Genomic DNA, 23,584 nt, shown 5'->3' on the forward strand with positions numbered 1-23,584 from the left:
TAAGACAAAATTGTGTGAACACAAAAATATTTAATTCAAAATTCAAAAAAGGTGTCTATTGGGGCCCTTGTGGAAAGAAATTAGTTTTGCAGGTGACCCTGATACTGTTGTGGGAAATAATGATAAGTGATTCTTTAATTACTTATTAATTAAGATTAAACGGTGATTCCAAATCCAAGTCAGCGTTATTTTGGTAAATTTACATTACAAAAAAAGAAAGAATCCACTCATAGCTTCAGCGTCCTTCAGCTTAGACCACAAAATTGCAGCAGAAAATAAAAATGTCAGATTCCTTAAATTGGTAAGCTGGACGTCCATGGCCGTGTTGTCATACTGTGACATAATTATTTAAAAATGTGATAGAGGACAGAAAAAACTAAACGTCTTGAAAAATGTAACCCAATTATAATCTAAACATATCTACACAGCTCCTAGATAGACTACATTCAACTCCTCTGCACTTCTATAGACTGCAAAATGTATCCAAGGGCTAAAAAACTGATTTAGCAGGTTATAGCTCCTTTAATGTCTCACTGAAGAGTATATTTGGAAATGATGAACCGTGATGTAGACATACGTACCAGAACAGCTTCTGCTTTTTCTCTTCTTTATATTGAAGGAAATATTCAATAACAGCAGAAGACCCGTTTATTAGCAGAGGAAGGTCTATCAGAGCCGTCCTTGCATGCACACCCATTTTCTAGTCCAAAGTATACATAAATTAAAACAGAGGAAATAACACGTGGTGTTTGTCGCAGGAACTCGCTTTTATTAAACATTGACCACAATTTCTTGAGCTTGAGCCAAAAGCATCTCACTGGAAGGTCCTCCGACCAATCACCATCTGAACTTCAGGATAATACAAATACATTTTACCACAATTAAGATCATATTATTGGCAAATCATCACACCATGTTCAAATAACTAAGGTATAATTTACAACGCGATTTATCAGATATCCCTAACGTACACCAACACTTCTATCAAAGATCACCCTGGAAACGCTTTGCTGCTATCTAGTGTTCCAAGTTTAACCCAGTTATGCTAATTTCCCCCATATCCTTAATCCTGTTTATTATCTGGTACCGTGCTGGCCCTGGACCGGTTTCACTGTGGATAATGACTCTCTTTAATCAGCTTCAGCAGCATCTAGAAGTTCCTGACCTAGGTGGTTTTACTAACAGGAAGAATCATCAGAGGTGCAGAGTTTCCACCGCCATAATTAGGACCTGGGCTGAAGAACGGGTGGAGTTTCTGGGTGAAGCTGCAGTCAGTGAATGAGTAAATTAGAGTTTTAGCGAAAACGTCATAAAAGGAGACAACACCCTGGTCATAATCCACAAACACCCCCACCTTCTGCAGAGAATACAGAAGAGATAGGTTGACTGGGGGGTTAGAAAGAGCCTTGTAGGTATTCTTCCTCAGCCCGACAGTCCAGTAACCGTTCTGAGGACTCGGCTGAGTTTTTACCTTCCTGTCAACCGACTCTGCAGCGACCCCTACAGTCCAGTGACTCTTCTCTTTAACCCAAACCTCAAAGTAAAACCTGCCGAAGGAGAAACTCTGCTTTCCCAACACGTTGACAGATACAAAAAACCTTTTTGAGTTGTTGGGAAGAGTCTTCAAATCACCATGCCTCACTTGTTTTCCATCAGGGGACAGCGAGAGATGAGGATGAGCGGTTTCAGGATCAAGGGTCACGTCTGTTGCATGCTGCTGGACCCTCTGCAGATCCATCTCAAACATCACATTTATCTTAAAGAGGATCTCCTGGAGCTGAGCAGCAGCTCTCACCACAGTCCCATCATAGCAGGCTGGATGGACTCTGACATGTGCCCAGTTCTTGGTGGGTGGAGCAACTTCTAGGGAGGAGTAGTTTTGAAGGACGTGGACGTGGTCCTCAGACTGTGAGAGCTGCTTCATCTCAGAGCTCCTCTTCGTCAGTTCAGATATTTCCTGCTGCAGATATCTGATGAAGTCTTCAGCCTGTTTCTCTGCAGTTTTCTGTTTGTCTTCAATCTTTTTGACGAGCTCCTTCAGGCCTTTCTCAGCAGCCTCCTTCAGAGCAGTGAAGACCTGAACACCTTCTGCTTTCTCTCTGTCTGCAGCATCTTTACTCCTCTTCACCGACTCTTTGATCTCCTGGATCTTTAGGCATCTGTCCTGGATCATCTTCTGAACTTCAGCCTCTGTCTTCTTCAGCTCTGCCTTCTTTCCTTCAGATTCTTCTCTCAGAGGAACAAACTCGTGGTTCTTGTGGTCTAAAATAGAGCAGAGGGAGCAGACACATGTCTGGTCGGTCTTGCAGAACAGCTCCAGAGGTTTATCGTGCTGCAGACACATCCTGTCCTCCAGGTTCTCCAGAGGCTCCGTCAGCTGATGTTTCTTCAGCCGTGGAGCTGTAAGATGAGGCTCCAGGTGAGTCTGGCAGTAGGAGAGCAGACACACCAGGCAGGACTTCAGGGCCTTCAGCTTGGTTCCTGTGCAGACGTCACAGGGAACTTCTCCTGCTTTGGCAGCTTGCTGCTCTGAGCTGCAGCTGCTGCTGGCTTCCTGCTGAGCTTCACGTCTGAACTGAGCCACCATCTCAGACAGCAAGGTGTTGACCTCCAGTTGAGGTCTTGCACTGAAGTGCTTCTTACACATTGGACACTGGCAGCTTTCATTGACATCCCAGTGTTGAGCGATGCAGTTCTTGCAGAAGTTGTGCCCACATGGTGTGGTGACGGGATCAGTGAACAAGTCCAAACAGATGGAGCACAGAAACTGATCTTCAGAGAGATGGCAGCTGGCAGCCGACATGTCTGCAGCTTGAGACAGAGAAGACTGGTTTAATAAATGTTTATGGGTGCAGACAATATCTTTTTCATCTGGGAATATTTCTCTATGGTCCCTCAAACCTTCTGAAACTGCTTTAAGTCCTCTAGTTGACACCACTGAGAACATGACTTTGGTCAACCTTGTTATTTAAGAGTTTGGTATTTGTCAAACTTCTAGTGTTCCTTGTTGTTGAAATGGGTCTAACCTTAACATCCCTGCATCAGTGCTGCTTGCAGCTGGAATATTTTAGCCCGCCACCCTGAGACCGCCCACTGGTCTCGGTCTCAGTGGGTCTTTTGCCTGGTTAGATAAAGGTTATACTTTGGACTTTATTGTCCCCAAAGAGAAAATCTTTTGCACCAACCAGCCCCCAGACTCCGAACCTGCAGACAGAACAATGCAGTATGTAACAATGTTTAAGAAAAAGTCAAAGGAGGAAAGGACTGAGAGTCAATGTCACAAGAAGAGTCACTCAGCGATGATCTGCAAAGACTCCTGCAGCCGGGACTGTATGTGGACGAGGTTGGAGAAGAGGAACCATCACAGATAGACAACATGAGATGGAGCAGACAGACTGAAGGAGTCACTGACTTAGTGAAGTTCTGCAAAAGACTGATTTACCGGATCACACAGACCCAGAAATGCAGCAATTATCTCCCAAAGGCAGTCCAGTACATAAAGACAGGGTCTGCTGGCAGGCAAAGGGTGCAGGTTGCTGTGACAGTTTACATGTGGGCTACATGTGGGACAGAAACAGCACAAATGTTCCTGAACCAAGCCAGAACCCACCAGGAAGGACTGTGGAGAAGGACAAAACAAAGTAACATTGAGACCTCAGACCCAGACTGATGAACCAGTGAAGGCTAAAGGACAAACGATTAGACACAACCCAGCATCAGTCCAAGCCCAGATTCCAGTCTCCTCGTTAGCCGGGCAGCCCACACAGAGTTCTGGCAACAAGACCGGCCAGCACCGAGGAGGGGACCCACCCCCCAGGCAACGGGCCAGATATCAGCCAAGGACCATGACCTGCAGACCAGAGACAGCTTCACACAGTCAGAAAGGTCACCTCTTCCTGTTTGGCCCTTACTCTTTATTATCCTTTCTTTTACTCTCAAATCCTGTTTTCCTTTTGTTCATTGTGGTTGAATTGTACATTTAATCAGATTTACTTTAGTTGCCTCATCACAGCGGCCACAGAGGATTCAGCTCTCCGTTGTCCCGTACGGATGGTTGAATAAAGTAAACTGTGACGTAGAAGTCGAACTGGACGTTTAAAGTTAATCAAAGTAATTCCTTGTTTGCTGATTCAGTTTCCTTCCTGGTATAAATGTAGTTTCAAGCTTTTCTGGAGAGACTGCATCGACCCAGATGAAATGGTTTAATGTTTAATAGAAGGTAAACAGTTGGAGTGAGTGTTTCTGGCTAAATTGCAGCCGCACCTTTAAGATAAATGTTTATCTTGAAGAGCCTTTGAACCAGTTCTTCAGGATTCTTTCTGATTAATTCCGGTTTTAAGTGTTTTTCTCCACTGATAGAAACAGTTCACATCTGAGAACACAAAACAAACACCAGAACCTTTCTTTGTGTTGCTGGCCTGTTAAAAGTAGAAAGAGCGGAATATGGTCAGTTAAGTTAAACTCTTCAGAGCCGAAGGTGGAGGTTTCTTCATTTAGTGGACCTGCGTGAAAATCAGTATATTTCTGTTTCGCAAACAGAGTCAGAGAAATGTTTCAGCTGAAAATTACCACAGTGGACCTGATGTTAGGAGCTCATGGTGGGAGTTTTAGCAGTAAATGTCTGATGATGATCTGGACTCACCTGAATTTGGAGAGATGGACTCAACTGGATCACGACTCGTCAGAACTGATGCTGCTGCTAAGTTTCATTTCCGGAGCTCAAACCGCCACTCCTCCTCTCCTTCCCAGGATCATTGTGTAACAGCGACTCCACGATGGGAGGAGCTGTTACACTGCTCACCAAGCTCCACTTCTCCCAGGTAGACTAAAGGCGTTCTCCTGTAGTGACAGTGGTCTTCCACTGGAGGGTGCTGTCGCCTACTGTCCTGTCTCCGTTCTGCAGCTGCTGCTGAAGGAACCATGAAGACTCTGTTTACTTAAAGACAAGGCAAGGCACATTTATTTATTTAGCATATTTCAGTACAAAGACAATGCAAAGTGCTTTAAATCATTAAAACATAGGCAAGCAAAATAGAATAAAAGCAAGTTGGAATAAAATGTAGAAAAAATGAAACAAAATAAAACATGGGAAAAGACTTTGTTAGTTAATTAATTGATTTCTGATAAACAGATTGATTTGTTTTGTCTCACAGAAACCTGGCTACAAGAGGACTACGTTAGTATAAATGAGTCAACTCCCTCCAATTATTCAAATTTCCACATTCCCAGATCTGTGGGAAGAGGAGGAGGAGTGGCAACCATCTTTCAGTCTGATTTATTAATTAGTCCCAGGCCAACTAATAATTACAGTTCTTTTGAACATTTAACCCTCAGTTTCCCTCATCCAAACTGCAAAGCAATAAAACCTCTTCTGTTTGCTGTTTTGTATCGTCCACCAGGCCCTTACTCTCAGTTTTTGGATCAGTTGTCAGACTTCTTATCTGCTTTGGTGGTAAATACTGATAAGTTTATTATAGTGGGTGATTTTAACATTCATGTTGACACTGAATGTGATAACCTTAGTGTAGCCTTTAAAACTATCCTAGACTCAATTGGTTTTGCTTAAAATGTGCATAAACCGATGCACTCTTGGCTACATACTTTAGACCGTGTGCTGACATATGGCATTGATTGTGAAGAATGAACATTATTTCCTCACAACCCTGTCCTATCTGTGGTTTTCGTCCTGGCCGTGGAACACTGGACCAGCTCTACACCCTCAGCAGGATTCTGGAGGGGGCATGGGAGTTTGCCCAACCAGTCTACATGTGCTTTGTGGATCTAAAGAAGGCATTCGACCGTGTCCCCCGGGGGATCCTGTGGGGGGGTACTACGGGAGTATGGAGTACCGGACCCTTTAATAAGGGCTGTCAGGTCTCTGTACGACCGGTCTCAGAGTCTGGTCCGCATTGCCGGCAGTAAGTCGGACTCGTTTCCTGTGAGAGTTGGACTCCGCCAAGGCTGCCCTTTGTCACCGATTCTGTTCATAACTTTTATGGACAGAATTTCTAGGTGCAGCCAAGGTGTTGAGGGGATCCGTTTTGGTGGCCTTAGGATTGCGTCTCTGCTATTCGCGGATGACGTGGTCCTATTGGCTTCATCAGGGCGTGATCTATAGCTCTCACTGGAGCGATTCGCAGCCGAGTGCGAAGCGGCCAGGATGAAAATCAGTGCCTCCAAATCCGAGACCATGGTCTTGAACCGGAAAAGGGTAGAGTGCCTTCTCCGGGTTGGGGAGGATGTGCTGCCTCTAGTGGAGGAGTTCAAGTATCTTGGGGTCTTGTTCAGGAATGAGGGGAAGATGGAGCAGGAGATCGACAGGCGGATTGGTGCAGCGTCTGCTGTGAAGCGGGCGCTGTACCGATCGTTCGTCTGTGTGAATTAATTCGGTCAAAATTATAAATATCATGGTTTCAAAAATGTTTTGAGAGACTGCAGCTACCTAATTCAAATGACATTTTTAAGCATGGACTATGTTAACTAAAAGCTAGAGAAAGGAAAAGAGGGACTTCAATAACAAAGTTTTTTTTTTTCACTTTAAATATCCGACCCAAATTAAATTGATACACTGAGATATTAACATGGCTTGAACGGAAATATTTCAGCTTTGTTCGAAAATTGGAACTGGTAATAAGCTTTACATAAAGCTTGTTGAGTTTACTGTTTTACAAAATTAGGCACAGATCCTATCACATATGTTTTAGCCCTAAAGTAATTTAAAATGACTGAGATCTTATCGCTTGTAATAATAATGATTCATCACAAAGCAGTCCATGTGAAAGAAGTTTAGAGATACATGATTTTTGATTTAAATAGATGTAAAAAAAACTGTGCTTTGAACAAACCTGTATGGAACTAAATGTAGCCCTCACTTAAGGTATATAATAGATAAGTGAGGTTTGGGTTCTTAAATCTCCATATACCCTCTTACTATTTAGTTTAAATATCTCTAAAGCTTTTGGATCAAGCAGCATTGAACACTACTAAAGTAAATTACACTACACACCCTGTAAATAGACCATAGTAACCCTCCTTTAATTTGACACAATTAATAATATAAAAAGATGGCAGGTTTTTGGAAAGGCAAACAAAACAGTAAAAACATAATATTGTCACCCGTACCAAGAATCAATGAATGCACATACAGTGTAAACACCAATCATATAACCAGTATGGTACACCTAAACCTAATGCCGGCAGAAACTACCTCTACGTTGCAGGCCTGATCAGCTACTCAAAAAAAATGGAAGAGTCCCACCAACTCCACAGTCCCGATCCTCTTCACTCAAAGAGCAAAAATATTAAAGCAACTCAGTACCTGTGTCCTGTGCCCAAATGGACCTCCAAAGCGATCAGATGAAACAGCAGCTCAGAAATGATGCAGTTGGGATTCCAGGTGCTCTCTACGGGCTCCACATCTCCTGGTCCTCAGTTCCCACGGTGCCAGAGGTACTCTGAACGACGTGGGCACTCAGAGTGACTATCTGGAGTCCGTCTTGTGTTATCCAAGCCGGTAACAGTCCTCTGCAGCCCTTTTGTTCCACTTTAGCAGTGAAACACCAGCTTACAGCAGTCCAAGTTAGCGAACAGCTAGGTTAGCTTCGCTCTTACTCTCAGGTAAGTACAGCAACCAAGAAAAAACAGGCACACCCCACCACAGCTTCTTGTTGAAACTCTACAGGGTCCTGCTACCTTGCATGCTGTTTATTAAAACTTCTCCTGTCGACAAGTTCTGAGCTTACTCACTTTTTATCTCCACTAACTGCTTCTCCTTGGCTATCTCCTCAATTGCTTCCTCCTCCACCCTCTGCTCTCACCTGTGTTTTTTCCACCCTCTCCTCTGGTTCTTTTCTCCTCCCCTGTGCTACCTTCACTGACCGTACTCCTGTAGGAAAATACAATTTTCACTGGCAATTCACCACAAAATACAGAACTTATATTAAACAATGCAAACATATTTGATAACTTTGTATGACCTTTGAAATGTTAATTGAAATAAAAGGATATAATAAACAAACTTATCCTTGCCATCTCTTATATTATTACAAAAAACATAAGGGTATACCTTCTGTCACTTTTTAATTGACGGGTGATTAATGACCCTAATCATTTCCGCTCCCCCTTGATTTCCGGTCTCCCCTTTGATTTCCGGTCCCCCCTCCCCATTTCCGGCCCCCCTCCCCCATTTCCGGTCCCCTCCCCCACTTCCGGAATCCATACCCCTCCCCCATTTCCGGTCCCCTCCCCCACTTCCGGAATCCATACCCCTCCCCCATTTCCGGTCCCTCCCCCCACTTCCGGAATCCATACCCCTCCCCCCCATTTCCGATCCCCTCCCCCACTTTAGGAATTCGAAACTGACACAGATTCAACAAATAGGATCTTCTCACCAACATGACAATCAAAAACGGGGGGTTACCGCGCAACTCCGAGACAGGCTCAAGATAAAACAACTCCGGTTATTTTTCTGCTTAACGCATGGTGTGACAAGATGATAGCAGACCGGATGTCAACGCTGTTCTGCAACTTTTGCGACTGGAGAGACGTTTTGGGGGATCAAGAAAGTGGTTGCTTTTTAGACCCGCCCTCCTCACAACACCCGATAACGCCCCCCTTCAATGTTAACCACACCCCTTCTCAGTATAAAAAAACAACCGGGCAGACTGATCGGGACCTCCATGCAACTTCACTGACCAGACTTTTAGCATCTGAAACCATGAACAACTACGCGGTTGAAAGAACTACTCCAACATCACCGCAGCATGGCTCTCTGGACAGCGACAAATTCTTTCCGGGCCCGCACCACCCTCCTTCACCCTCGCCAACCCCTGAATCATCTCACGAAAGCGACAGCGAGAGTCTCCTCGCATCGCTGCAGAGGCATACCGTCTACTGGTCCAGGCCCCCTGGAGGTGTGAAACTACGGCCCGAGTACTTTGTTTTACGGGATGAGAATTCCATGCTTCCAACCACACTTCCAGCCAGGCTTCCAGCCATGCCGTCTCTGTCAGAGACCCAGGAGGAAGATTCACAAGTGCTGAATCTTCCACCCTCCCCGGACCCTTCTCAGTCTGAGTACTCACAGCTCCAGGACTCGCAACTTCCCTCCGGCCAAGGAGAACCAGCCTTCCCGGACCCTTCTCAACCCGAGGATACGCAGCTTCCATCCGGGGAACCAGACGCTGACACCGGCGCTGTTGAATACGACGGGTGGATTCGCTACGGCTTCATCAAAGATGTGAAAACTGTGGTGTATCATCTTTTGAGCACCGCCATCGAAAAGTACATGCATGATAAGTGGAACAGATGTAGCACGGGCCGTCCTAGTTTGAGTGACCCTGAACGTTAGGAGCATTTTGAGGACGGGTTCTTTGAAAGAAATTACCATCGTATAATGCCTGTGCTTTGTAACGAGCGTTTTACCGATGCCATTCAACAGTTTCTAGCCGCTCGCAACATCCATCAAGACAACGACACAGTCAACGCCGTCGCACAGGCCTATCTGTATGAATTGACGCTGGTCAAGCAGGTGTATGACCCCCTCAATGTTGCATTTGCTCACGCAGTTGAAGAAAGCTCCGAATATAGAGATCAGCTTCTAGCCGCCTTTGATTACTGGGGAGGGTCTTGAAACCAATGCATACATGTTTTCTCATATCTTTCTTTGATATATATTATATGAGTCTTTTCTACAATTAGCTTGTGATATATGAAAATGGGGTTGTTTACAATGAGTTTGTGATATATTAAAGTAGTATTTCCTACAATTAGCTTGTGATATATGAAATGATTGTTGTTTACAATGAGTTTGTGATATAATAAACAAATGTAATTTCTTTCCTCACTCCTTATGTTAATAAAAAATATATAAAACCCAACTACATTCTTTCTACAAGTTTCTTTCAACTAGAAAAAAAAATCTGTTACAGCCATGGCGTGGGAAGTAAAATGGCACCACTCGTCATTCTTGTAAATGTAACAGTGTTTTGAAACTCCAAATGGCTAGGAGCACCATGTATTTGTTATATGTTAAGCAGCAAACTTGCAGGCTGTACCCTGTCTTTCTGAGTTACCACCCTTAGATTGGTGGTGTCTAAACTTTTTCACCCCACCAGTCAAAACGATCAAGTGGAAATTACTCACGGGCTGGTGAACAAGAAAACTAAGTTGTACGTAATCTGTGTCCATCTACCTCTAGTTTTGAGTTTCAAGCTAAATTTGTGCCATTCTTGAATTGAGGTAGAAGAGAAATTCTTTTTAAATGGCCCCTGGAAATAGTTTAGGCACTCCTGCTTTGGGCCGTTGCCTACTAGGCAATCCCGTGGAGGCGTTGTGGACAACTAAGATAACATCTGCAGGTATTATAATCACAACACATGTCCTCAGCCGCGCTTCTCCCCTTGTGCCTGTTCTCCGTCTCACTCAGCGGAGTTACAAAAGAGAAGCCAGCATGCACCTATGTAAAACCCAGTAAAATACATTAATAACAGCTTTTATCTGCAGCTCATTTTTCCATTGTCTGCCTAGAGAGCTTATCTCTAAAAATTCAAAAAATCCCCGAGCCTATCGTTCCACTTCCAGTGTTATTCTACAAAGAGCAGAATAACTCAAGGGAATATTGTTTTGCAAAACATGATATCTAGTGAAAACTTCAGTTTTAAAAGAAGAAATAACTTAATATAAGCAGGTCTGGAAATCAGTTAAGAGCCTGGTGCAAAGTCTTAAAAGCAGCATCTCTACATGTGTGACAGCTATCCCGTCCCACAAGCACATAAGGGTATCAGATATTAATTGAAGCACAACTTCTCTTTTACCAGAGAGATGTAAAAGTGGGGTGGAGAACATGACAGGACATCTGTGTTTTTAATGTTGATTTCAGAAGTCTTCCTGTTGCAAAAACATTACCGTTGTTAATTATGAATATAGGCTAAATATATTTTCCTTTCATTACTTAAAGTCTGAAAACATTACATATCTTTTTTTTCTAATACTGACTACTTTTTATGCAAATATGATAATTGTGTTAGTAGTTTATAAGATAAAACCAATCAAGCAAATATTTCTAAGTAGTGTATAAACATGTTGAAGAAGTTTTGCAACGGTATATTTCTTTTCTAAAATGAAAATTGGTAGAAACTGTCATGGTTTAGTTTTTTTTTTTTTTTTTTTTAGTTCCTCCTCTCACTCAGCTCACCCTCCAGGTTCGTGCGGGTAATTATATTTCTGATTCATTTTTAGTTGAAAACGGCACCCCTCAGGGAAGTTAGTCCAGTACTATTTTCTATTATGATAAACCTGACATAGGAAAATCCCTTTTTGCAGATGACGGGGCAATTTGGAAAAGAGGAAGGAATATGTTGTAAAGAAAGTTCAGGATGCTATTGATTGTAGTGGAAGATTGGTCTTTGGGGGATTTAAGTTGTCTGTTGAGAAATCTCAATGTTTTTCACGAGAAAGAAAGTCAAATTTGTCTGAAATTGTATAAACAAAGATTAGAAAGGGTAAACATTTTTAAAGTCTTGGGGTTTGATAGTTTGCTTACGTGGAAACTATTCAATACTAAGAAAGTATTGAATATTATGAGGTGTTTAACAGGAAGTGTGTGGGGAGCTGATCGTATAGCGTTGAAAAATGTATATATTGCATTAGTTAGATCAGTTCTAGATTACGGTTGTATTGTTTTTGATTCGGTTCATCTTTAAAAAGGTTGGACATAAGGGTTAGGGTTAGTAAAATCGAGGTTAGAGAAATGCCATTAAGTCTTAGAAGGAAACAGTTGAGGGCAAATTATTGGGCTCATTTACAAAGTCAAAAAGAAACACATCTAACAATAAAAATACTAATTGAAAGTTGGGAAAGTAGTAAAATTAAAATGGAGGTATTTAGTAAGGGAATTATTCAGATAATTGAGGAGTTAGGAATCAATAATTGGGCCGTTAGTCTACCTTAATGCCGGCTATACCATCAACTAGCGTTGATCTTTCTTTATTAAAAAAGATTAGTTCAAGCAATAACGTGTTAAGTATACAAGCTTATGTGAACACTTTGATACATGAGAGATATGGGTATTATGTACATGTATTCACGGATGGGTAAAAAAATCCAGAGAATGGGAAAAACAAGCTGTGCTTTTGACATTCATGAATTAAAAGTTAAGGTGTAAACTGATAATAATAAACTGATTATTTGTAGGTTTTTGCAGCATATTACTGGGATCAGCATTCCAGAAACTGTGGAACATGTGCTGTTTGAGTGTATTAAATACTCAAATCAAAGAATGGATCTAAGGACTGGAACAAGAAGGAATCAAACAACTGAACATTACAAATATCTTCTCAAATAAATATGGAAAGATGGTGCTTAAGATCATGTCATCTTATCTACAACAAACTGGACTAAAACTAACGATTTAAGGAAAAGTAACTAAAGATCAAGTAGACGGTGATAATGCACTATTTGATGGCAAGACACCGGTAAAAAAAGAAGAAGAAGCTCACCCTCCACTCCCTCAGCAATCTGTCACACCTGTTGGGCACTAATTAGTCAGAACTCCAAGTAAAAGTATAGGTACCTCTCCAAAATATGACTTTGGTAAAAGTCCAAGTCACTGACTGAAATGTTACTTGAGTAAAAGTATCTGAAATGTCTTACGTATGAATATTACTGTAAAATAGATGTATGTAATGTAATAAAAAGTATAAGTAAAACAAAGTCAAATTCACTTGAAATAATATAAACAGCCAAGTGCAAGAGAAATTTAGACCAAGTTTAGACAGAAAACACAACCTTTCTTCAAGTAAGGTCAGTGCTATATACTTTACAATTGTACACAACCAAGTGCAGGCAAAATGTAGACCAGGAGGTGTATATTAAGAAGATGGTTAATTGATAAACCAGTTCCAGCCAACCTACAGGAAGTGGTAAACTTGCTAATAGATACACCTGCAGGTTATCATTGAGTTAAGAAAACTCTCTGCTTTTAGATGCTTTACCTATACCACAAGGTTAATTTAATCTGCCCTAACCACTGAACCAGCTTCTTATCCTGTTGTTGGTGATGAACAAGCCCAGGCAAGTCCCGACTTTGTCGCAGTCAATCAGTAGGTGGGGTCAAAACACTTGCGAGTCTGCCTGTGATTCCGAACGGGAATCACTGGCGAGTCTCTCTTTTTGTAACGAGTAACTAAACCAAACATTGAAAATGTATTGGAGTAAAAGTATGCAATTAAGTTCAGAAATATAGTGAAGTAAAAGTTATCAAAAAAATTTATACCCGAGAAAAGTATAAAGTTCTCCAAAATATACTTAAGTACAGTAGTGAAGTATTTTTACTTCGTTACTATACAACACTTGTTAAAATTGTAATTCTAGTCTTGTTTTGGACACTGTTGTCGATGCTGAATTCCAGGGGTAGAGAAACACTAGAAGTTCATAAATTTAAAATCATGGCTAGTGCTGATAGATACTTATGAGTCAAGTCACAAAAGTAGAGATTTGGAACATTGTATATATTTAAAAGCATTAATAACTGAATTTGCATTGCCAAAGGGATCAGAAAGAAAACAAAAGTCTGAAATAAGATAATAACCTATGTATCAATGAGACACATTGTACTCCCTGGGAGACATTTTGCTTGGTATTTTGGTTATTTCTTTGTTAAAGTTTCAATTTGCTTTAATTTTTTGCATTCCCGGTGATTAACTACATTCAAGGTAGTTCTGAAAAATAAATTTAAAGAAGGAGATGTTTCTCCGAGTGATAGCCCGTCAGTTTAGGCTGACGACCATGTTCTGGTAAGGGTATGCCCCTCTCTTTCCAATTTCAATTGAACAATAAGCTTTGTGTTGACTAGAATTTAGCCATTTCTTTTTATCTTGGAATATCAGGCCCTGAATACAAATGCAGTCCACACTTTTCAGATTTGCATTTGAAAACCACTTTTTAAACCACAGATTCTTTTCTATCCACATTACAATTATGCACTACTTTGTATGAATCAATGTCATAAAATACCAATGAAATACACTGACATTTGTAATCATAATTTGACAAAATGCAAAACAGTTCAAGTAGTACAAATGCCTTTGCATCCATTGTACATTTCTATTTATATATGGTTCTTGCTTATCCAAATTGCCTTTGCCTCTTATACCTTTCAATTTGTAAATTCTTTTTGAGACAATCGCAAAATAAAAATCCAGAGGTGATTTTTCAGGGTTATCTGCCTTTAGAAATAACACTGTAAAAGATATGAGACGGCAGAGTAAGCTTATCCTTCATTTGCACATAAGTGCTTGTGGCCTTAGTAATACCAGACCTATGCTACCTTCCATCTTTACTCAGAAGTCAAATGTCTGATTTTTACAGATAGAGGAGAGGAGTCAACTGGGGTCATTTAAATGTCTGATGCAGACGCCTTTAAGGGGCCTTTATTTGGTGGTTTCCCGGGCACATCCTACACTGCAAATCCGACCTTTATGACATATTATATATTGAAAGAGTCTTTAGTCCCATTTAAAGTGTGACACTGGCCAGATCAGACTAACACTGAAAATACTGGTGGGCTGGAAAACTAACACCGCATCCTGTATGCACCATGCCCACTGTGAAACATGTGTTTTTTCTGCCTTTCTCTGTCTTGAATCCCAACGATCTCAATCTGTTGCAATGCAACACAAACTCGGAATAATGAGTGTGTAAACATCTGCCATTTCTTCCTCTGCAAATAGGTGTTCTTGCCTATTCCTATACAGCTTTGATTTGTTTTGTATTGTTCACACTACTTCTACATTTGCTCGTTGTATTGCCAAAGCGAATTCCTCGTAAAATACGAATTAGCAACAAATCTCACTCAGACTCTGCTCTGTGAAACAGATGACCGGCATTAGTTCAAAGTTAGTTTTTTAATCATTTCAGATGAAGCTCAGGTGTTCAGATGTTGTCACCTACACCAACCTGCACAGCAGCACATGCTCAACACGTATTGTGCTCTTTACATATATAATAATTTGCAAGGTAAAATACTTGATGATGATTACTGGTCATTCAAACTTGCTTAAAATAAGAGTTATGGTATTGTAAAATGCAATATATACAATAATGTCCTATTTGCCCACGCTTCTCTGTGCATTTCTTCAGTCAAGTTGGGTCCAGTTAAGTTGGCTTTGAATGTAGAGTTTATCATCTGTGTTAAAGTTAAAGCTTCATACATCTAGCTTTAAATTTCAGTGATTCTTGCTTGGAAGATGGTTTCATTATTTCTTTATTTTTTCCAACTGTAACTAAAAAGAGTGAAATACTTACTTTATACAAAAACACAAAATGTGTTTCCGTTGCTGCTTGTTGTGAATTCAGATTTGAGGTCTTGCTTTTGTGTACGACTAGAGAAGGCTGGGGCTTTCTATCCGGGGTCATATTTAGTTGGGGGGAGCTTAGGTCAAATCAACAGGTTTGGAAGTGGCTTTTTCTTGTTGAATGATGGCAGTAATTGTCTAAACTTCTTCTTTTATTCGACAAAATTGCTGACAAGCACAAAATTGTTGGATTTTGTTGTGAAATCAAAGGCAGCCGCAGAACACCAGACTCTCTAACAGCTAAACCGGTGTTGTAAAACCCCTAAAGCTACATCTCCGCTGCAGGATCCGGGGCTAAATGGCTAAAAGTGGGTAGAAACGGACCCCTGGTAGGAAGGCAGAGTTTTAAGGATGAACCCTGAACTAAAGGTGGAGTTTTGTGGAGGATATAAGTTTCTCTTAGTTTTCATGTAGTTTACAAACACAACTAGACCCAGCAACCCTCTGTGAATGCCGCTGTTTTATAGAGTTTGCATTCAACCGCTTTGATAAAATCTACAAATTATTGGCGTAAATGTTTAATCAAATGAAGCTTGAACGTCCACTTTGAGCTTCACCGCAGATACGCTAACGGTAGCAGTCTTCTGACTTTTTAAGAGATTTTAACCTGTAAAGTTAGCATATTTTCAACATTTATGCTCTGAAGTACGGATGAAAGGGATCACAATCCCCCAGGACTGTTGATTCTTTACAGAGCAGCGCCAGATTGAGGAAGAATCAGTGCAGTTCACGCTTAACGACAACAAATGAATAAGCCTCAGCCAGCCTACGTTCATGTAGGGCTTCAGCCAGATTGATAGTGTTAGTAAAATTGTATCGTATGTCGATTTATGGAAAAATATCAAATTAAAACTTGAAAACTTGAGTCTTTTTTTTTCTAAAGTTGTATTTTGTAGTTGTAAGAACCCAACATACAATACGAGTGGGGATAGTAACTTTAGCCTCCCTGTACTTGCAGCTGAGCAACAAATAATTTTGCTAATTTTACTAGTAAAGTGAGGACTTGAATGTAAAATGAGGCACTCACTTTTTTCTGGGCTATGGGCTAAGGTGTCAAATAGGTCAGGGTGTGTGTGTCACTTTACGGTATATATGCTATAAAAACCCACCGGTTATTACTCCTTTAGGGTAATCTTGCAGAAAAATATTTTATTGCTTATCAGACTTTGAATCTACTCCGGCTTCCTCCCACAGTCCAAAAACATGACTGTTAGGTTAATTGGCCTCTCTAAATTCTCCTTGTGTGTGAATGGTTGTTTGTCCTGTTTGTCTCTGTGTTGCCCTGTGACAGACTGCCGACCTGTCCAGGGTGTACCCCACCTCTCGCCCAGTGAACGCTGGAGATAGGCACCAGCACCCCCGCCACCCCATGAGGGATTAAGCGGGTCAGAAAATGGATGGACTTTGAATCTGTGTTAGGTAAAGAGGATGGATAGTATGAAGTTTATAAGGGGTCTAATTTCAGTGGTTAAAAACCTGCTGAGTTGTTTACGAGCCCCGTTTACGAATGTCACCCAAGTTATTATTTTATAGCATTAACGGTTTGCATTTGGAGGACCTAGATGCAAGAGACTATGTGCTGAAATTATAAAGGATTGTTCATTTGAAACTGAAATCAGAATGGAGTCAAATAATCAAAAAAATATCTGGTATAGTCAGATTTAAAAACATTGACAAAAAAAAAATTATGCATCTTTTTGTGCAGTGGTTCTTATCATATAGCCTTTACTTTGTGACATTTTACATAAAAATGTAATCAATACATTATAAAACTTTCAATTAAATTACTCAAATAACTTTTCAGACTACACTGAAATAATTTTTATATAGTTTCATCATTAATGTATTTAAAATTGAAGTCTTTCACACTGTAAGAACATTAGCTGATATTTAACTGATACATGCATACGGCAGTTGCGTGTATTAAAAGTACACCAGGAACAAAGTGATGGTGTGCCTATAATACATTTTCATTATACAGCGAAAGCCCTGTTTTCACAGGACATCAATTCATTTGGACAAACTCAAATAACACATTATGTACTTTATTCATCCGAGAATTGGGGAATTATTGAGCAGTAGCGGCATAACATATAGAAATCAAGCTAAACATGAGACCCAAAAATAAAAATATGAAGTGGAAGAGTATCATCTACAAATGTCTATACATTCTTACATCTTATAGTTAAATCCATTTTGCTCTTAGCAGCCCCGTATTACTGACCTACTCAGTTAATGCTTTTAGCAAAGACCTTGACGATTCTTTAGAGGATCCAAAGATAAATTGAACGTCTGTAAGAGACTATGGGTTTACCAAAATATAAACATAAAAGGTGAGATATTAAAAAAACTTTTGGGGTGTAATGGTGTGTGACTTAAATTATCAGAAGAATAATAAGAAAGAACATTTTAGCTGCTCCTTTGAAGAAATATTTCATTTAAGATACAAAATTAGAGATTAGTGAGAAAAACTGATTTATTGGTTATACACACTTTGGAATCCTGAGAAAAAGCATTCAATGTTTAGAAACCTAGTAGGAAAAAGGTTAAATTAGTCAAGATCTGATGAATTAGAACCATATTGTTACAATTTACTTTTGTTTATTTTTATTTAAACACAATGAATTTTAACGCGCTATCATGGTGAAGCTGACTGCTTTAAGGATGGTAATAGTGGATTTCTATGTTTTATTCAGTAAACCAGATTTAGAAACCAATCTCTCAAACAGATATGGCGAAATCCTTGGCTCCAAAAAAACAACAAAGAAACAAAACGATACACAGGTGGATTTAATTTACTAATGAATAAGATTTTGTCATGTTACAACCACAGCCTTTATTGCATTGTTTGACCCCAAACCCTGCTGCAACGCTTGTTTCCAAAAGGCTAAAGCTTAGTCTCTTCTGACCGAAGCACACAGTTCCAGTCTAAGTCCCAGAACAGTTAGGTTTTCAGTTTGTGATGGTTGCACAGAGTAGGCTTTTTTTCCTACCCTGACTCCCAAGAAGCTGGTTGACGTGTTTTAGAATTTATGGACATATCGATGTTCAGCCAAGGTTAAACGTTTTACTCAAAAATGTTGTAAAAATTCAGAAATAATATTCTGTTAAAAAAGAAAACTGTGTTTTAGTATGTGAAGTGTTATATGAATCAACAGTGAGGTAAAATGAGAAGCCCCTGATATCTGCAGCAGATAACTAAGTTCAACTTCATGGAAGTTTGACATAATCAACATCTTGTATTATGTCTTTTAAATTGTGACATTTACAGCAGACCTTGTTAAAACATTTAGCTTTTTGATGATGGTAGCTTGTGTTAAGTTTTCATATTTAATGCAGTTTCTTCATTAAACTCCACAACTGTTTTTCAACCATTCCTCATAAATTACTTTCTTCCATATAACCTTTAGTTCTTTTTTTAAACCCATGTGAGGCAGAACTGAAAAGTGCTTTACAAATAAAGTTTATTTATTTGAGAGAATAACTTGTAATAACAGAAATCCACTTCAAAAAGAGCCACCCTTTCAATGTATAGTTTATTGAGAAATAGGATATTTGTGCAAATTTGAATGAAGAACAAGAAACAGCAGTAAGCACCATAAAGTTAAATCATTTTTCATTTTTACCATGGTTAATTTTATATGGATTGTGAGCCTTGAAATTATCTAAAAAGGGGAGACAAACATTTCACACATAAATGTCTTTGTCCTTTTCACAGTGTGCTGAAGAGGGATACTTTTCGTTATTGCACATCTCTTTGTAGCCTTCTGTCTGGGTTAGACCGCTTGCTGTTTTTGGGGGCAAAAACACAAGAATAAAATCATGATTTAAGAAAAATGATTACTCCAATAAACATTAGTAAATATTTTGCCGTGGATTAGGTTGTAGAAGAGCCAGTAATCATGGGAAGGGTTTGATTCTTGGATTTTGTGGTAGAAATAGCCTTTGAAAACAAACAGTATGCACATTTAAAAGAAAAATGTTGTAAAACGTTTCAATGTAGAAAAGCAAACCAATCTTAATTTTGCAAAAAGGATTTTGCAGCCGTCGGGCGAAAGAAAAAGATGATTTCTGTAACTTTTCCCCGACTGAGGGAGGTGTGCTTCACTTCAAGTTCTTCTGAGGACTCCTTCGTTATCTAAGGAACCAAACAAGGAACCCCACAGAAAGAACACACAAACCACTTATTTTTCATAAGCTATTCATTACAAGGATAATATTGCTAGCTCAGTCTTTCCTCACCTTATAGAACGTTCCCATCAAAAAAACCTAAAACAATAAAAATAAAATGGTTAAAACAACGTATTAGTATCTTTAAATACTTGAGATACTTTATCTTTATGAAAGTAAATCCTACTTTAGTTCAACGGTGTTAAAAGTACATTTTCTTGCTCCACACCTGTGAGGTCTGAAAAATAATTAAACATATATTGTTACACAGCCGAAAAGCGTAAGGGGGATTCCCCAAGTGAGATTACTACGGTATCACATGATCAGTGGCGTCATAGGGGGGATTCCCCCACCGTATATTCAACATATAACTTAAAAATCGTTAGAATATATTCATTAGAACTTACCAAAGAAGCGTATGCCATGTTGTGGGTTGGAGCTTGCGTTCTGACCCTCGGCATGGATCTGAGCGTTAGTGAGGAGCGAAGCTGAAGAGGTTTCTGGCATGATCTCGAGTGATGATTACATTGCACCGAATGAGCATCTTTATACATTTCTGGTACTGAGAGGATGCGTTTACCGAGAGAGTCGTGACTTCCAGCGGTATACTAAGTTTTACCGACGCCGGATACCCCGACCTGCGCGGAGCAGTGTCTTATTGAGATAAGTTGAAACGCTTTCCTGTTCTGCTAACTAACAATGGCCTGGTGTGTGGCGCACTGAGCGGCGATGGTCACTGGTTTATTGAGATAACAGGGAGGTTTCCTGCTCGGCTCCCTAGCTGACCAGGAAGTGTAGTGTCCATCCACTGATCTGCGCTGAGCAGACACTCTGTTGATGAAGATAACAGAGAGGCTCGGTGTTTTTGTTTATTAACTAACAATGAAAGGATGTCATGCTCGTTGAAAGGAAGGTTTTGCTGTTGTGTGAAAATGATAAGATAACGCCCTGCACGAATTTGCTGACTGCAAATGCCGGATCGATATTGTCTCCCCTTCCTGCTGCATGCAAACGCAGCACATGTGTTTGACACAACTCCTCCCCTCCTCTACAGAACTCGTGAAATTTAGGTCGTGACCCAAAAACCTGTGGTCAGTAAGACACTGTCCACCGTAGTATGAGGACGCTCCAAACCTTTAGTTTGGAGGGAGGACTGACTTGAGCTTTATATCAGGATTAAAGATTAAGGATTCTCTATTTCACCGTATAGAGGTGCGGGACGGAGGTTTTTTCCACGTAGAGTGTGGCTGGTCTGCTGCTGAGCGTTAGATTGAGTGCGTATAAGATACATTAATTGCGTGTGTACAACCGAAATAAATAGATATAATTAAATAATCACGATAGTAAAGTGAATTGTATTATAATTAATATCACCTTTTAATATGGGTGGTATGCTGCTGCTAAGCATCAGATTGAGCGTGTATAAAAATTAAATAACTGAATGTGGATAAAATTAAATCATTGGATGTGTATAAGATAAATTAAATAACTGGATGTGGATAAACTGAATTAAGTAGCTGGATGTGTATTAAAGGAATCATTAGACATACTTAAATAATCACGATAATAAAGTTAATAACTATATTAATAATAATATCGTATTAATGACAATAATATAATATGGGTAAGGCAGGAAATCAAAGGGAGGCCGGATATCAAGAGGGGCCAGAAATCGAGGGAGGCTGGAAATCGAGGGAGGCCGGAAATGGGGAGGGGGGACCGGAAATCAAAGGGGAGACCGGAAATCAAGGGGGAGCGGAAATGATTAGGGTCATTAATCACCCGTCAATTAAAAAGTGACAGAAGGTATACCCTTATGTTTTTTTTATTACTATCCGGGTTACATAAATATGGTTGTTTTTCTGAGGGTTTTCTATTTATTTATTTTATTTCTTTTTACTTGGAATTTGAATGCAACTAATGAGAAATTTTGAAAAGCGTCAGAATATCAGAAGGCCACGTTACACGTGTCATCAGTTACAGAATCATCTGATGTTATTAGTTATGCTGAGCTGAGGCTAACTTCAGAGGAACAGTATAACCTGATACAGGACAAAAGATATGATAAACAAATCCATGATGTAAACATCTGAATGTTTATGGCATTGGCAACCTTCGACAACAAACACAGATGAGTTCTGCAGACACGACTTCATGCATTTCACTTCAGATTTTTTTCGTACACAATTAAAACAAAACACACACAAGGGAAAAAAAGAACAAAAAACCCACACATTATGAAATTATTAGGATTATTTAAAGGTGAAAACTTTTAAAGAAGCAATTTGATGGAATCATAGAGTAACCTAAGAAATTAGGTGGGTATTATATCAAAAGTTGAATAAATAAATAAATTAATTGGTTTTCACAATATAAGTAGAGTAATCTGAACTTTTTAATTAAATTTCATTTAATGAACATCTTAAAGTAAGCAGATTTCTGCCAATCCGGCAGGCGTCAATAAAACTGTAACAAAAGGTTACTGACTAAAATGGATATGGTTGCAATAACATTAGAATAATGCCTCATTCTACTAAATAATATGGGTAAATTTGGGATTAAAGCATCAGTGTACTATTGTTATAATATTTATGGAGATTTAATATCTCTCGACTAGAACAAATAACTCAATAGTTCTTTTAACTGGTTGTTAAAACATCCTAAGGGGAAGAACGCATAAAACAGAGGTTAGCTAACTGTTAACCTAGAGGGCTTTTAGATCAGGATAATTTAATGGTTATCCTCTTACATACGGAAAAGAAGTAAAATTTATTTAATTAGATTAAATTTTGGGGACATTTTGGATCTGGTCAGGATGGCTGGTGGGCTGTGATGATAAAAGGGTAACAGCTTGAAGGTGATATCAATGAATGAAGGTTTTCTCTGAGGAACATTAAAGCAGCAATGACACCCCACATTGGAACTCCTGTTGTATAAAGAACATCTTGAACGGCACGTAAGGTGAGATCCTTACAATGAGAGACGTTGCACACAGGGGGGTGTGGAGACCCCTGGGGCATGGGACCCAGGGACGAGCTGCTGTGGTCTGGAGCTGTTGTGGACTTGACACAGCTGGAGGAACCAGGCTGGACCCACGGAGACGATGAGGTAGTCCCACAGGTTACCTGACACCTAACACTGACTGTAAAGGGTTCTGGGTTTTCAGGGTTGCTGAAAACAGAAAGCTTCAGAGAACCTTAACCTTTCCTGACCAGGCACTCCAAACACATATATCAGATTACCGGGCCTAGACAAATAGGAAAGCAGAGACATGTTCATCTAAGAATTTCCTAATCAAAGTCCTTAATCCTCAGTGGGAAAAAAGGCAAATAATCACATATAAGGTTTACTTTATTTTAGGATTAAATTGGGAGCTAATTCTGATTAGCTTAAGTAGCTTTGGTTGTTAAGCCACGTTAGAACGTTTTCAAAAGAGCTCCTGTTCTCTTCCACGGTGAAAAACCTTGGCATGGTATAAATATTTGTCTTCTCTGTGCAGATTTGCACCTCGCTTGCACTTCTTTTTTTTTTTTTAAAAAAGAGAGAAAGAGGGAAAATGCTTCCACATGAAAAGGCTTCTTTTTTCTCAGCTGGGTTTTCAAAATAAAACGGGAAATGACATGGAACGAATATGTTGATGAAAATGTTTTTTTTAAGATATACTCACCTGTACACTGGGATCACACACTCTCTCTTTCTCCTGCATTGTTTACATTTCAATTGCTGTACTGTGAAATCACTGCTGCACTTTATCCTGTAATTTTGTCCTGTAATTTACTTTATTCTGAAATATATTGCAATTCACTGTAATTTCCAAGCTGTGTGCAAACGAAATTTGGTTCCGAGAAATAAAAACTGAGAAATAAAGTTGTCTAAGTCTAAGTCTAAGTCTACTCAGGGCAAATCTCATCCACCCCCGGGGCTTTGCCACCGAGGAGCTTTTTAAAAACCCCGGCAACCTCAGCACCAGAGATGGGAGAACCCGACCCAGAGTCCTCAGACTCTGCTTCCTCAATGGAAGACGTGTTGGTGGGATTAAGGAGGTCTTCGAAGTATTCCGC

General features: G+C 39.9%; 1 protein-coding gene across 5 annotated transcripts; it reads right to left on the bottom strand.

Annotated features, from left to right (window-relative positions):
- Positions 1-746: 746 nt before the first annotated feature.
- On the bottom strand, positions 747-4,823 carry LOC105918090 (nuclear factor 7, brain). Of its 5 annotated transcripts, none has more exons than XM_012853100.3 (2): positions 4,643-4,823; positions 747-2,811 (listed from the first exon to the last, which is right to left on the bottom strand). In XM_012853100.3, the coding sequence occupies exon 2, from the start codon at positions 2,801-2,803 to the stop codon at positions 1,166-1,168; it is 1,638 nt and encodes a 545-aa protein (XP_012708554.2). In that variant the 5' UTR covers positions 2,804-2,811; positions 4,643-4,823; the 3' UTR covers positions 747-1,165. The 5 variants fall into 5 exon arrangements, with proteins under 5 accessions (XP_012708554.2, XP_021166551.2, XP_021166550.2 ...); XM_021310876.2 differs by having other exon boundaries at positions 747-3,619; XM_021310875.2 differs by having other exon boundaries at positions 747-3,850.
- Positions 4,824-23,584: the final 18,761 nt, after the last annotated feature.

This window comes from Fundulus heteroclitus, chromosome 5 (assembly GCF_011125445.2).
Source record: "Fundulus heteroclitus isolate FHET01 chromosome 5, MU-UCD_Fhet_4.1, whole genome shotgun sequence".
Classification (NCBI taxonomy): domain Eukaryota; kingdom Metazoa; phylum Chordata; class Actinopteri; order Cyprinodontiformes; family Fundulidae; genus Fundulus; species Fundulus heteroclitus.

Bases quoted from the DNA above. Each gene is read 5' to 3' on its own strand.
- LOC105918090 (XM_021310876.2), bottom strand. From the start codon at position 2,947: ATGTTCTCAGTGGTGTCAACTAGAGGACTTAAAGCAGTTTCAGAAGGT.